The following is a 16906-nucleotide window of genomic DNA, read 5'->3' on the forward strand; positions in this document are numbered from 1 at the left end:
AGCTCTTGCACCTACAAAATTCAAGGCTGGCCTACACCTCTACAGCTACCCCTTGCTGATATTGCCTATACAAAAACAGAACGTTGTTCCTTGTTTAGGATCCCTGTCATCAAGGCACTCATGGAGTGGCTCAAGAGGATCATACCTGCCAGGAGACCACCACCTTGCATGAAATCTTATATTTTGCTTACCTTGCTCATGGGTTCCCCCTTCAAATTCCTACACTCTTGTCACTTAAAGGTCCTCTTGTGAAAGATGTCCTTCCTTGTTGCCATAACTTCTCTCAAACGTATCAGTGGGCTGCAGACACTTATCCCTACATTTAGGTTCACAGAGACAGGGTTGTTCCCAGAACTAATCCTATGTTTCTCACCAAGGTAGTATACTCTTTCTACTTCAATAAGACTAGGAAACCCCCAATCTTCTTTCCGCAGCTAGGCTGTGTGGCGAGGAGAGAGCTCATCATACTCTAGGTGTTAAATGCATTTTAATGTACTATATTGATAGGACCAAGCCCTTCTGAAAGTCTGACCACCTCTTCATTGCCGTTTCCAAACCCCACAAGGGCCATCCCATCTCAGAGGCTGGCATAGCTAGATGAATAGTAGAGTGCATCCAGACTTGCTATCACAAAGCAAAAGTAACCCTATCTCTCGCGCCCTGGGCACACACCACCCGCCCAGAAAGGCACAATCATGTTTTTTGTGTTTTTTTTGGCTAATATCCCATGAGCTGGCATATGCAAAGCGTCCACCTGGTCAACCCCAAAAAAGTTTACCAAAACCCATGAACAGCCTATGGTTGGCCAGTCAGTACTAACAACTTTGTTTCAGATATCTGCACCATCCAAGGGTTAACTATCAATTACACAGCCTCACATGCTACAAATTGTTACCATGTAAGCATCTGTTAATAGCATGTAGTGCTATAAATTCACAGACGTCCATCTTCCTACCCTGAGCCTTTATCTGCTGCAGATCTCTCCTTTTGTCACCTATTTTACACTCACAATTTGATAGAGCACCATGCCAAGTTAATTCACTACTCCATACATACACTCACTCACTCTGTGCAAAACAATCTAACATGGAGTTGGTGCCCATGCTCATTGTCCATTAAGAGAGGAATCAGTGCATTCCGTGACACAAAAGACTTCTTCAAAGACAAACAACTGGCAAACGTCCGAGACCAAAACTAGCATGTGAATGTAAAACTGTATAAGCTACGAACAGCTGCTCACAGAAAAAGAAACATTTTTCTTTCTTATAGTATTGGTAAAAGTACATGCTTTGCAGTAATGTTGCTTATAGAAGTAGAAGGTGATCAGTGTTCATTTTCTCCCAAAGACTTCCTACATCAGCTACAAAAAATGAATCTCCATTTATGGATTCTGGTCAGAAATCTAGAATGCAGCATTCAGCATCCATGCCACCTACAACCAATACTTCAGCCCTCTCCATAAAATAATGATTACATGTTCTGCGATTGTTTTTTCGATCGCAAAAATGTCTTTTGGTATGTATCCAGTCCAATTTGCGATTCAGTAACTTGTTACCGAATCGCAAATTGGATTTGCGACTACATACCGATTACGAAGGGGTGTGTCAAGGACATCCCTTCATAATACCGAATCTCAGAGGTATGTATGTATGAATGTTTTGTGACCCAAAAACGGTTGGAAAACATTTGCATTCTACTGCCCATTGAAAGTAGTTGGTAACCAATTCACAAAGGGGAAGAGGTCCCGAAGAGACCTCTTCCCCTTTGTGAATGCATGCACAAACATTTCTAACAGCAGGCAGTGGTCCCACGGACCGCTGCCTACTCTTAAAAAATGAAAAGAAAACTTTGCATTTTTCTTTTTTAAACGCATCCTGTTTCCCTTTAAGGAAAACTGGCTGCATTTAAAGAAAAAAAAAATTTGGTTTATTTAAAAGCAACACAGACATGGTGGTCTGCTGAGCCCAGCAGGCCACCATGCCTGTGATTGTAGCTATTTGCAGTGGGTCGAAATTGGGACCTACTGCATGAATATTAATGAAGTAGGTCCATTTGCGAGCCCTTGTGAATCGCAATATGGAACTCCTGGAGTTTCATATATTCCAATAGCGATTACTTAATTGCGAGTCGCAAAAAAACGCCATTTGGTAATCGCTTTTGGTAGTAATGATACATCTGGCCCTTAAAGTTTGCAGAAGGCTGTCATTGATGTGCATCTGTTTGGTTCCATTTTATGCAAAAGAATTTGATGATCTTCTTTATGGTTCAGGGTTATTTCAGGTAGGGTTGGACCTGGATCTTTTCTGTTTCATCATGAAATAAGGTCTTTGTCAAGAGAGGCCTCCTACAGGGACACTCCTGGCCATTGACTTTGAGAAGGCCTTTGATTTGTTCAGATGGGACTACCTGAGGACAGTCATGTGTCGGATGGAACTGGGGGAGGGATGGGTGAGATGGGTAGACCTATTATATGAAGCCCCACTGGCTAGAGTAAGGACGGGCAGGACGATATCGGAAACTTAACCTATATACAGGGGCACCAGGCAGGGATGCCCACTGTCCCCATTGTTATGTGCATTGGCGATTGAACCCCTGGTGGTACGGCTAAGGAAGTCTTTAACTGTGATGACACAGGGCACCAAGGAGGGCATCTTACTTGGTTCCGGGCTGGGATTCTGGGCCAAAGCTGGGGTAGAAATATGGGGGACCTCTTCAGTGATGGGGTATTAAGATCTTTCACAGAAATGGCTGGTCAGAAAGGAATACCAACTGGGCAATTTCTACTACATCATCACTTGTTACACCACATAAAGGCACACTGGGACACACTTAATGCGGAACCTTCCACACACCGGGTCCTACATCTCCTGTTAATCTCTGGAACCGACCGACACCGGGTTGTATAAGGCCCAGAGTGATGACACACTTGATCCACTGCAGACACTGAGGGAGAGATGGGAAAAGACACTAGGTAAAAAGTTGTCGGAGACAGAGTGGAGGAAGGTTCTGGAATACCCGCAGGTGGTTTCACTGAATACTAGACTTCGATACATACAGTACAATTACACCCATAGAACATACCTCACCCTGCACAGGCTGAACCTAATATACGAGGGTGAACCCAGGCGATGCCCTAGATGTGGAGAAGTAGACGCGGACCTGGACCATATGATGTGGCACTGTCCTGGACTCCTGGGGAGCTGGAGGGCAGTTCTGACGGACTTGGAGGGCCTTTTTGGCGCCACTCTGGGACTGATGACCCAGTCTGTGTGTCTGCTGGGCTTGTATCCGGGACCATCACTTGGGAAGGTAGGCAATCGATTCCTCGATTTGGCCTTAGTGTTGTTCAGAAGACAGATCACCCTGGGGTGGAAGTCGCCGAGGCCCCCACTTATGGAGGACTGGAAACAGGACCTGACAAAATGGGCAAAGGCTGAACTGCAAGTGCTGAGAAGTGAAGAGGCTCGCGGTGCGTCTAACACCCCTGGCTCCTACATGGGAGGAAGCCCTGATCAAATGGGAGAGTAGGGAATGGGAGGTAGGGACATCGACAAGAGGGTCAGGACCCAACTCAGAACAAGGAGAGGGAGGAACAGGAGGAACATACTGAACTGTAGTATTAGGGGGTACATCTTGGATTGTACCTCCCTTCTGAGCTGCCCAGAACAACGATAGAAAAGGGGGTGGGCAGACCTTGAGAATAACAGAGGATATGGACAGCCTGAAGGAATATAGGCAGAGGTGTTGCCCCATCCCCGCCTGGGGCCACTCCCACACAGAGGGGAGCCACGGAAGAGACGTCTGGGAGTGGCAGTCTCCCTTGGCGGGGGCCCTTGGCATATACTCCCTGCAAATTAGTGGTCAATACCTGCCCCTTCCGCGATACACCACATGTTGACAGTTGTTATAGTTAAGAAGTGTTAGGTTGGTGTGAAAATGAGAGAAGATATTAAAATGCACGACACAGCAATATACGTAACTACCGCATACGTAGCACACAGCGATAAGGCCATACAAAACATAAGTACCAGATTTCCATGGGAACCCATTAATAACACATTTGAGACTAACATTGGGATGGACTGCGATTAGTCATAACTGCGTGAATTAATACAAGTGTATGCAATAAACGGAACTGATTATGTGCACCAAAATGTTGAAAATGCTCAAAAAGACAAATTAAACCAAAAAAAAAAAAAGAAATAAGGTCTTTGTTGAGGAAGAAAGACAAGGTGGTGCTGTGTTGATTTGCTGACCTGTACACTGAGTCCCACCCATCCCCATTTCATAGTGCTTATTTCTCTCTGCCGCCTACCCTGTGGTGTAATCTGTGAATCGGCTATACAAGAAGGCTGGGGTGGGGAAAGCATTGTTGTGCACAGGTAAGGGGGAAGTAGTACTTTTCGTACTTTGAAGGGGTAAGATGATTTGCCTATTTCCTTGCTATCAGCTCAACCTCAGAAAACAGGTGAGGAGGAAGAGATAGCAAAAACTGTAGGAGCAATGGAATGAAGGTTGTTAATTGGCAAAGTTGCACAACTCCGTTTTCTAGTAAAAATAACTGTTTATCTTTTTTCCCAATTGTTATAGATTTTCCTCCAAGTCGAAGTCAGTGGACAAATCGGATGAGGAGTTGCAGTTTCCCAAAGAGTTGATGGAGGACTGGAGCACCATGGAGGTGTGCGTGGACTGTAAAAAGTTTATTTCGGAAATCATCAACTCAAGCCGGCGCAGCATGCTGCTGGCCAACAAGCGTGCACGGTTGAAACGGAAAACACAATCGTTCTACATGTCCTCCACAGGGACCTCCGAGTATAGTCCCTCTGAAAGAACGATCAACGAAATTTGAGCCCTAGTGCCTTTTAAAGTACTTCTGTATTCGTGGCGCTGCAGGGCTGAGCTTGTTTCTTCCATTCATCTTCTCAGACTCCAAGTGGCACAGGGTGGTAGTTTCCATAGACTGTAAGCCAACGTGGTATCAGCCTGCGGCTCTCCACTTGTCATCCAATAGCTTGTTTGCACTGGAAGGAAATGCAGGTTCTCAAACCATTGCCTTTCTTTTATGATTATTCTTCATTGTACTTCGGGGTAACGAGGCTGGACATCTTTAACCGGAGTCCAGTTGAATGTTCCTCAACGTTTTTGTTATTATATCTAAACATCAGAATCCAGTACGTTGCAGGAGTCTTTGTTTCTTTGGCCGAAGACGGGAAGACCTGTTATGGATTCCGCACGGAAGCACTTGAAGTTCAGCTCACGCCTCTGTTCAGTTTCTGCCTTAATTTTCTCCGAACGATCTAACAAAATTTGCTGTTGCTATGAAGCTGTTCAACCCTTAAAGAATACATATGCTTCTTACATTATTCCTCTCATTGACATTTTGGAATCAACAAATCATGGTTTGTAAAAATCGACTTACCTCTACCAGTAGATCCTAATATATTCCTAAAGCTGCGGAGATGATAGTGCATCCACAGAGCTAGTGCATCTGCAGAGATGGTAGAGTAAGTTGGCATCATGGAAGAGTTAAATATCAAGAATTTGTTGCTGTAGCTCGTGGTCTGACCCATCACAACTGTTTTCACTCAATTGGATGATAAATATACCAACAATTTGATTTGCTGGCAAGAACGCCCCCATCTCCTCATTCCTCATCTAGTTACTTTGGTGAAGAGATGAAACTACAAGCCGAGAAATACTGCACATTCTTTCAGAAACTGACCATTTCAACCTTTTTCTAGATTCAAACTCTTTTTTTTCACCAACTTGTAGGCCTACTACAGTTTACGACATTCCGTGTTTTAGTTAACTTCTCCTTTTGCTTATCTTGGTTTCAGAACTAAAATTTCCTCCAACATGCTAGAGCTTCACACTTTGATACGAATATCAGTCATCAGCCAGTCACTATAAAGAAGGACATATCAGACAAGTATTGCTTGGGTGTGTAACTGGGAAAGAGGAAAAATGTGGATAATCACGTAATTCCTCATGTGCACCTTTTGCACAGTCAGATATTCTAATTGGGGGCAGGCCAGTGGCAACAAAATGAGGCATGTTTGGCTTAATTTTGTCAAATGTCATACCATACAGTATACTAACTGAGAATTCCAATTGTTAAAGCCATATTAACTGGGTTCAGCTGTGTTTTTAAGCCTAACATTTGCTCGACAAAAAAGTAGATTACACTACAGTACAGAGATTGAGAACTGCTGAGCTTTATGTGAAATCTGCCAACACTCCGCAAACGAGAGTTTCTTGTTGCGCGATTTTCTTTGCTAGGTGTTCTGATTAATATAGTTTTGTATTTAACAAACCATTAGCACAAACAAAATGGCTGCCATCTGCATGGCTCAGTGACGCAGACATTTTTGCACCATGATGAAGGTTGTCGCTGTAAACAATAAGGCATGTTTTGTTTTGTTTTGGTGAAAGCCGGTTCCTGTTCGATCTCAAACTTCTAAGTGCACGTTTGTCTTTCTTTGGGTAAATCCGGCTTAAGAAATATACATTTATTTTAAAATTTTAATTACAGTGTTTTTTTAATGTGCATTAAGACGCTAACTATTCCATGATAGAATGCCAGATGGGAAAAGGCCATTTTGCTTTTCTTAGTACAAGCATCACATTGTTTATTCTTCTTAATTTTCATTTTTACCACAAAGCACTCCAAGCAAAAGTACTAAGTGTTATTTCCCCTCCAGCCTAATCTGCTCTCAAGAAATCTTATGTAAAACATTCAAAAGTAGTGTGTGTCAGAGGCTGTGTCTCTGACACACGCCCGCCTCTGTGATTTGGAGCGTTTCAATCAGTTGCTGGTATTTTATTTTGTTATATTATTACAGATGTGCAGGGTTGGGGTTAGGATGGAGGTGGCAAATGACCATCCAGAAATATCCTATTGGAACAAACGTAGATCAGCGTTAATAATCTTTAGAACATGTAAATATGAGTGAATGCTGCAATGCAAATACAAAACGAGCAACAACCTTTGTTGTAAGTTAACTCCAGACCTCTGTTTTCCATTCCCAAATATTATGCACTTTGTTTATTGCTTTTCCTTTTTGTGCCTAGCCTGACTCCATGGTGCGCCCTGTTTTCTCCTGGCCATAGAAACCAATACTGCTCGAGTCGTCACTGGATGGGAGTGGCCAGAGTTGCAATCTTACCTGTATGTTTGGGGTCCAACAAAATAACCTAGTTGTGATTGGTAGGGAGACAGCGGAGGCAAGTGATTCGTTTTCATGTAATTCGGCCATGATGGCGTGTCGGACCCCCTTCTGCAGGGCTAGACTATCGCTGTTCTGTAATTCTGTGCCTCATGAAGGGTCCCTTTTTTACGCCCATGTCGTCGACAAGTTCTTAACGTTCTCTTGTGGTTGGGATATCGAAATCCTGGATATGTGGCTTGTATATACTAATTCTATATTTATTAACGGTTGGAATCCGTCACCCAGTTGGTGTCGGGAACTGAGCACCTCACCAAGATGAAACGATTATAGCGAGTTATATTTATATGTGTAGTAACTATAACATCACCTTTTAAGATATAACTTAGACCGTTTTTGAGATGTAGACCCAAAACAAACGGAGGAGTCTTTCTGATTAGCACAGTGAGGTCAATTCCTTATGTTTTTTTTAAAGAAAAAATGTTTATTTTTCTAAACTTTTATTTTGGCTTAGGATGTCTTGGGTTTCACTGTAAAAACCTATGGGTTTCAGTGCTGCCTCTTTGTCGACAGTGTCATCTGTGCCGTTTAGTTTTTATTTTCCTTCACACAGTTGGTAGAATTTTCCAGGCCAGCTTGTTTGAAGGTTCTTGCAATGTGTTCGATGCATGCAGGCCTTCTCATCGACTGCATCTGCAATGTATTATGTGTTCTTACCAGTGCATCTCCACTCTGAATACCGAGAGCATCAACAGTGATGAAATGTTTTCACTCTAAGGTACTTCCTTTTAACTAAAGTACATTACGGGGGGTGGGGGAGGTGTAATAAATTACATTTTCGTCTTATCCTTTGTCTCTGTTTACTTATTCATAAAACAATGTGAAAATGTGGCGTTGCGTTTTCATTTCTGCTTCTCAGGTGTACAGAGAACAGTTTGAGAAAAATGAACAAAACGTACTGCAGTTAGGCAGTGCCTCCCACCTTATGCCTGGTCTGTTGTCACTGATAAGCAGTTTTAATTTCTATCCCCGCTCTCTGGTATTGGTTTTCTGATTTTCATTTCCTCAAGGATTCGAACCAATGGAAGAAGTTACACACAGGCCTCTGTTTCAGTCCACCGTGCTTGGTAGTATCGCATCTTCAGCAGGGAGATGGAAAAGCGTATGTTTTGTTTGGGCGTTTGGCCTTGACATTGCGCACCCCTCAGCGCCCCACCCTTATAAAGATATTTGCTCCACATGACTAGACAGTTTTACAATCTGCACCATTACCAACAGAAGAGTAAAAAGCTCGTCCAGGTAATAAATTGGCACAGGTATTTTTTGGCTGTCAAAGAACGGTAGGATGCTTCAATTATTAGAGTGAAAACTGTTCACATTTATTTCTTGTTTATTCAAGACTTTGGTAAAGTTGTGTAATGTCTCCCTTAGGTTACCTCATAGTGCCGTTAAGACTGGAACAGTGGTTGTTGACCTTTTGAATTCTGAGAACCCCACTTAATCCTGGAATATGAGTCTCTCACCGAATTATTGTTGGAATTCGGGGACCCCCCACTAAGCCATTATTGGAAGCCGAGGACATAGACTTAAGCAATTTAGATGAGTTGAACCTCAAAACAATACACAAAAATGCAGACACAGTCTTCATCGAACAAATCCACAGATGGTGAACATTTTTATTTAATTCACAAATAAATATAAAACATCAGAAGTTTTATTTAAATTCAACTGTGGCCACACGTTGTCCATACTGTAGTAAGTTTGATGCATTTCCACTGTTCCCACAAATCAATCTGAGGACACCAACTTACTTTTAAGCCTCCAGTTGCAAATTCCTTCACATTTACTTAACATTTTAACATTTTCAATTGTGCTTGTCTATTAACAATACGCTTTATTAATCTGTTAATATTATTTATTATTATAAGCTGTTGCTGACCCTGTGAGTAGGCCAGGGGACCCCGGGTCATTAGGGTCTGATCAATGAGGTAAAACCCGGTCTGATGTTCTTCATTCACAATAATACAAAACAAACATAGACAAAACCAGTAGGTCTTGCCTTTAAATGGGGAATGCAGACATATTGGCTTTGTCAGTGCTTGTTTACACTGGAGTTCCTGTGTCACAGTCTATTCGTGCATCAGTTGCGATGCATGCATATCTGTGAAATATTGTGGGCTGATACCAATGCTCATGGGCAGCCCCATAAACTAACGCCTAACACCAGCTGAACCAGTAGCCAATACCTGAATGGGTTTTTAAAAAGCCACTTTATGAATATATCAGTATGTATAAAGGTGCTGATTGTGCGCTATGTTTTGGCAAAAGTCCTATAGCCCTAAAAAATAGGCAAAAGCCATCAGCCACAGCGTGCAGTAGAAAAGTGAAAGTTGATTCACATGCAAAGTTATACCTTGAATTTAGGCTTTGTGTAAAGTTAGCACTTGACAACCTTTACGGGAAAAGAAACATTTGATAAATACAAAAAAAAAAGTAAGCGAACAACTTAGAATATGGATTTAGCAACAGTTTCAATAGAAAGGAAAAGTAATTGCAAATGGGGCTCAACTATGTGAAAAGCCTGGTGCTCGTTAAGGAAATGAGGTCTCAAAAATTATTCGTTAATAGACCCATTTGAGATAATTAAATAGTTGAACTGGTGCTCCATACATGATAAACATTGCAATACTTCACAGTGCCCCCTCGCCACCACTGCCCCAAGTAGCACATGTTGCAGTGTTCCACAGATCCCCACAATGCTCATTTTGCAATTGCCCTAATGTGGCCACTTTGCAGGTATCTGGAACACCATTGCAATATTGTAGGGTTCTATACGCCTGTTTCCCCCAGTCAGCTCTATTTTCAACTTCTACAAAGGACAGGCTCTTATCCACCCAACCTGCCCCCATTTTCGCAGTTCATTAGTTTGCATACATATTCCAATAGGTTATGCCTTGTACTGGTCAAATGATTACCTGAGCCCCTTCTTAGTAGTGGCCTGGTCCTTTCCATCCCACTATCCAGCACATAATTGTGCTGATGGCTCTAGTCTGCTGCTGCACACTTAGCACCTGCAATTTGTTGAGTTGTGGGAGAAGAACAGTGTAAGGAATCTGCCTTTCTCTGAGTGATCATCCCAGGTTTTTCTACTTTTGCTGGGCCCTATATGTTTGCTAGCTTTAGAACTATGTGCACGCAATCCCAGCTAGCCAGTAATAAAGTGCCTGTGCTCGCCCTTAAAGCCTGGTAGAAACAGCATATTTTCATTTGCCATATTTAACTTGCTACAAGTCCCTTGAATATGGTACAAAGTGTACCCAGTGGCTGGAAGGTCAATTACACTAAGTGGACTGCAGCATCTATTGTGACATCCACCACAGTGGTAGCACAAACATGAATTCAGGGCGACCACTTTATCCTGAATGTAACAGTGCAAAAAGTACACTGCAACCGGTCACAATAAACCTTTTTTGAGAGGTAAAAACTCCCTTTTAAATATTAAGTTACCCTTGTAGGCCTTGTAGTACACAAGGCAGGGTGCAAAGTATTTAAAAGTAGGTAATGTAGAAAATGAATGGTAATATGTACTTACAGTGACTATCACCCAAAAGCTGTTAGCTGTGTTTCACTGTGGCAGGCCTAGCGGTCCTATGTTCAAACCCAGACTACAGATTACAATCGTAGGAAAGGAACCAGCTAAAATAATTATAGCACTATTTTAATCATTATTAATTAAAAATTCAATAATGAAGTCGGATTTGTATAATTATTAAGAGAAAGTAACTTTCAGAAAGCTAGCCTTTACCTGCTTGGACTGTCTGAAGGCTAATTAGCATGATCATCTGCCAGTGCTCAGCCTCTTCTCAAACCCTGAATAGGTGGAAAATGCTTCCCAGGATCTAACAGTAGACTGGCCTGAATGGGCAGAGATGACTCCTGAACTCCCCCAGAATATGCTGTGTGTGTGTGTGTGTTTTTTTGTGTGGGGAAAGGGTGGGGCAGCTGTGAGTATTCATTTTGATACTACTGTGTCAAACCCTGCTTGACAGGTCAGCTAGGTTCACATATAACACAGGGCACAATTGAAAGGGGAGAGAACAGGATGTCAAGACAATTCTTGCAGATCCACTCTCTGGTTGCTGAAGGACTGTGCTTTTGTCCTACCAGAAATCTCTGAGTTTCCATACAACCCTTAGAGCACACTTGAAAGGGTAGAGAATAAGATACCAAGGCAATTCCTGTGGATCCACTGTCTGGTTGCCGAACAACTCAGCTTTTTCCTATCAGACATCTGTTTCTAAGTTTATTGTGAGTAGTACAGTGACTGCCTCAAACTGGATTTTAGTGTTAGATCAACAAGGACTCTAGGATTATCATAGTACTCTCACCACCCCCAGCCCTCACTGGGACAAAAACAGATAGCTCACACTAATGCCTCAAGTGAAACATGCATCTCAAAAAAACGTATTTCTTCCCTAACATCAAGATGTCTATAAATATAAGGTCCCATTTCTTAACTAATATATACAATACACCAGCATTTATATATGAAAAGTGACCCCTCATGTGCCTTATATATATTTAATGCATGGCCTACTTCTTAATCATGTGGAAATGTCAAGTTTTTACTTAACATCCATTTACACTCAAAGATTCCATCTGATCAATTAAACCATAGGTCAGATTGTGCTTCCGGACCAAGTCCTTGTAAGAGGCTGGACAGCTCAGTGGGCGGAATACTTAGCAGCTGAATTTTCTGCCCATAAATAAAAATGGTCCCAAAGACGTTAGGCCTGACAACCATCTCTCAAACAAGGGCTAGATCCAATAAAGTTACAGGTACAGTTTAGGGTCTTCCAGGATCCGCTTTTTACCATCACTAGTAAGGGATCCTATCATAGTCCACTGGAATCTTTTCAATGTGGAGATGTCGAGGGCTAGCACCCACTAGAGTGCCTTAGTTTACCTAAATTTTAGGGTCTATATGTCACAAAATGGATCAGTTGTGGTAGGATGTTACATTGACACGGGTAACCGCTGAACTGGGGCACCCATGGAACGGGAAGGCTTTACTGGCTTTGACTGGGAACTGAATTTTAAGACTGGTCCTGCTGCAAATTTATATGTAAATATCCCTGAGATTGTATGGACCAACACGATGGGTAAAAATAATATTGATACCCATTCAAATAAAAACCAGTGCAAAAAATAAATGTAAACAATGCATTTGAGATTTGAGACTCAGAGGCAAGAATTTATTAAAGCAAAGAGCAAATGACTACACAGCATCTAATGTTCACAGCACACACTAAAATATTTCAATCAACGTTCTGTTACAGATACACCATTCCTAGATTGTATTTATGAAAGTTAAAACACTGCTCCAGTCCTAGAGGACTGAAACCTGCAGTTGTTGTCCATCTCACCTCTGGAGTATGTACTTACAAGTCAGACTAGATTTAAATAGTCAAGTGATTTTTGTTGATTCCAGGTCACCCAAAGTCCAGGAAATATTCCTATTACTTCAGACCCCAGCAACTTAGGAAGGACAGTGGAAAACCTACTCTTAGATGCAATTGGCTAACCTCCCACTATGTAGCATGTAGAATAGGCTTGCATGCCCACTCTGGACCAAGCCGTCTTACTAAAGTGGAGCCACTGTCTTGTGAAACTTGCTTAGGGTGGGGGGGGGGGGATGCATGATTGCGTCACCTCACTGAAAGGAACAATAGTAACAAATTTATGCTATATTATAGCAGTGCTCCTCAGATACGTTTATTTCAAGAGCTATGTGGGCCAATGTGAGAATGAGCAGGAAGGAGGTGTACATTTCAAAATGGACACTTTTGACACCAAATTGTTAAAAAGTTCAATACAAATCCATGAACATAAAAAAGTTGAGACAACACAGTACTCATTTTACCAAGTTTGATATTTGAGTCTGACAAGCAGTAGGGCAGTTTACTAAGGGGAATACATAGAGTTAAAAAAGAAATACCAAAGTTTGATTTGCTTCAATCGCGTGCGCATATTGAGCCCACATGCTCGTAACCAACCTGAGGGGGGACTGCTTCAGTATTAACCAGGATTTCAAACCAATGCCCCTCAGAACCTGGAGCCATTTTCAGTACAAGGCCATCTGTCTATGAAAATAAGGCCAAAAACGCACCATGATGGGGACAGACTACAAAACGCACCAATGAAAGCACAAGTGACTGCATTCTGGGGCTTGTTCATGCCACTAGAGAGACATGGAGTCAGGGCCGCCTTTAGCACTAGTGCAACAGTTATTTTTGGCACCCACCCCATAACAACCTCCTCTGATTCACTCACTACCACCCGGCAAATGTGCGCCTCATCTCTCCATAGCTCCCCCTTCACATACATTTATTTGTTTTAAACTGCTTGCAAAGGCTGGCTTTACTAATCAACTCAGCTTTCCACATAAAATATTGTTCTGTTCTTTGCAGCGGGCATGTATATATATATATTTTTTAACTGTTTTTATTGAGTTTGAAAACCATACCAGACAAAATACAGGGCAATGCATTTCAATGTGAGATTTTACAGTATCGTTGTGTCACATTTCTGGAGGACAAAGTTGACATAAAATCCAAGGCAAGGGTCAACAGCACCCACTGATGCGTCAATTTTTCCTCTTGCACCCCCTCATCAAGCATCCATATGGAACAAGTCATTACACACATGGTACATAACAAAGACCTAGCCAACTACAGTTGGTCGTCACTTATCAAGTTGATTCACAGTGTACTTATTCAGCCCTCATCATCTGTACTTCCTGCAGAGCTTTGATGCTACACCCCTGTGAACTGTTCCAAAAGTACTCCCTAGGCAATCACATCTGTCATGGCCCCCTCCTCCCTGCTTGTTATCCGCATATATTGTTCCTCAGCTGCACCCTATTCTAATAAATTTCACATCTAGCAAGGGATAGAAGGGTTCCGGGCACTCATCCAGTCAATAGCCACCCGACGCTTGGCCAGCACCAAAGCCAGCTGTGTGAGCTTATATGGGATACTCCTACATCGAGGTCTCTGCACTACACCTAGGAGGCATCTCAGTGGTGCTGCTACAAGCCCCACTCCCGTAACCTCCTCTACTCTCTACACCACCTCCCGCCAAAAATTGTGCACCGTCCTGCAGGACCAAGCTAAGTGTAGGAAGGAGGCATCGAAGGCGTCACATCTGAGACACCCGGCCCCTTGTCCATGATCAATCTTATTGAGACAACTAGGTGTGATGTATGTCCTATGTACAAAATTATAGTGTACCAGTTTAAACCTATTGTTGCATGACACCCTGCGCACCAACAACAACGCCATTGCCTAGTCAGCGTCCTTAATGTGGTCGCCCAGTTCAAGCTCCCAACCCCTACGCGCCACACTTATCGCACCTGGCTGATCATCCCGAAGGGCTTTAGAGAACCGAGTGATTAAATGAGTCCCCTCGCCCCAATTAATCAGTCCACTCCGCATCGCTGATGCCTGAGGAGCCACCGGAAAACAACACCAGATCTCGTAAGAGACACTCCCCAAATTGACATATTGCAAGAACTGGGCGGGACCCAGGAGAACGTGTCCCAGGCACCAGTGAAGGAGATAAACTCACCATTGGGGTATAAGTCTCCTGCCACATCACATCCTCCAAGCCTCCAACCCGCCATGGACATTGGTTTGCCCATGTCCCTAAAGGGTGCTAAGTCCCAACTCCTCAGGTCTCTATCAAGCGGGCCAGTCGTAACACATTCTTAACAGCCTGTTCCCAGATCCCGGCAGTGGTCCTGGTCAAGTAGAGGACAACAGATTCCGCCCGACATCAACAAATGTGCCCACATCCTCCCACCCAACATCCCTGCAAACAGTTTCTTCTCCCAATTGTCCGACTCAGTCATCCACTCAGCAGCATGTTGTAGATGCGCTGTGTAATAATAATGTCTAATGTGGGGAATCGCCAGCCCTCCCTCTTCCGTATCCCTCTGCAGCACGTACAGTGCCACCCTACTGCGCTGCCCAGCCCACACCAATGAAATCAGTTAGCTATCTAGCCGACTAAAGAGCGAGTTCTGAACCAGGTAAAGACACTGTCTTCCCATCACTGAAAGGTAATCTATTCCAGACAAGACTGAACGTTCCAGACCGGTAACCACTCGTTCTACATTATATTTTTTGTGCGGCGCCACTGTGTGAGTGACCCAGATACCCAGTTATCGGAAGCTCTTAATCTCCCACCTGAGCCCCACCCTCAGTAAATTCTCCAGAGGCACACCACAGAGTGATCCCAAAGGAAACATAAGTGTTTTTTTCCTGTTCACCTGGAGGCCAGGCACAACTCTGAAGGCTTCCAACAACCATTGAAACACTAGGCTCCCGAAGATACACCAACGCATCATCTGCATAAAGGGAAATGATGTGGTTAGTCTGCCCCACCCAATTGCCCCAAGGCTCTAGCTCCTGTCGGAGCCAGTTCACCAGCGGCTCCGCATCCAATGCAAAAAGTAGCAGCGAAAGTGGGCAACCATGCCTGGTTCCCCTGCCAATCTCCCAGGATTCCGAGAGCTGCCCCCCCCCACCTGAACACGTGCAGAGGGTGCAGTATACAACAGTCTCACCCATGCTTGAAAGTAGGGGCTGAATCACATGCCCCGTAGTACCTCCAGAAGAGAGCCCCACTCCACTGTGTCAAAGGCTTTCTCCAGATCCAATGACACTAACACCAGTTCATCCTCTTCGCCCTCAGTTTCATGCAGAACACTTGCCAAGTAACACAGGCTATAGGTCGTGCTACGAGCAGGGATAAAACCTCATTGATCGTCCTGCACCAAGCTCCGGATTACCCCACGATGCAGAGTAGCCAATCCCTTGCACAGGATCTTTACATCGCTGTTCAGCATAGTATGCGGGTGGTAGGAGGAAGGATCACCAGGATCCCCTCCAGGCTTGAGCATCAAGCACACAACGCCTTGACGCGTGGTTTCTTGCAATGTGCCTCGCAGACAGGCCTCCTCAAATATCGCCAGCAACATCCCTCACAGTAAGGGGGAGAACGTCTGGTACATCTCAACCGGGAACCCATCACCCCCCGGAGACCTAGATTTTGTCAGTGCCTTCACCGCCTCACTCACTTCCTCCACAGTTATCGCATCCTCTAGTGCATCCCTATTCTCCGGTTCCAAATTCTGGGACTGGAACACCAGCCCTTGACACTCTCTGCAGATGTGCCATCAACACCTGAAGGATATCCTTGCGATTTGTGACATCTCACCCTTGGCATTTCTTATATGCACGATAGGGGGTGCCTCTACTTCCCGTTTTAGTATCCGCGCCGATAATTTCCCAGATTTATCCCCCTCCCTGTGCAAGCGCTGCCTGTATGCTCTAAGTGTTACCCTGCTTAACGTGTCCTAGCAGCTGTTAACTGACTTATATAACCTGAGTTGCTCCCTTTCAACCTCTCTTGTGATCGGTGTCTGATGTTGCAGATGCACCAATTTTTCCTCCGCACTAGTGAGTTCTTGTTCCACTTGTTTCCGTATCCCATAAGCAGCGCCTATGCAGACCCCCTCACTAAGGCCTTCAAGGCCTCCCATTCCGTGCTCCTAAAATTCATAGAGTTCCAATTCAACTCCATGTAATCTTTAATAGCAACCGCTACCTTGTCCCGGCACCCCGCATCAGTCAGAAAATCCGCAGGCGTTCTCCAACGACATGCGAACCCAGTAC

The 16906-nt window shown here is 43.8% G+C and overlaps 1 protein-coding gene across 3 annotated transcripts in view; it reads left to right on the forward strand.

Moving 5' to 3' along the window:
- The window catches only part of SPIRE1 (spire type actin nucleation factor 1), a 430877-nt gene extending 422865 nt beyond the window's left edge, over window positions 1-8012 (forward strand). For all 3 annotated transcript variants that reach the window (XM_069219936.1, XM_069219937.1, XM_069219938.1), the window contains one exon: window positions 4591-8012. In XM_069219936.1, coding sequence (XP_069076037.1) covers window positions 4591-4849 — 259 coding nt within the window. In that variant the 3' untranslated portion in view covers window positions 4850-8012. The remainder of the gene's footprint in view (window positions 1-4590) is intronic.
- Window positions 8013-16906: the final 8894 nt, after the last annotated feature.

The sequence above is a fragment of the Pleurodeles waltl genome, chromosome 2_2 (assembly GCF_031143425.1).
Source record: "Pleurodeles waltl isolate 20211129_DDA chromosome 2_2, aPleWal1.hap1.20221129, whole genome shotgun sequence".
In the NCBI taxonomy this organism is placed as follows: domain Eukaryota; kingdom Metazoa; phylum Chordata; class Amphibia; order Caudata; family Salamandridae; genus Pleurodeles; species Pleurodeles waltl.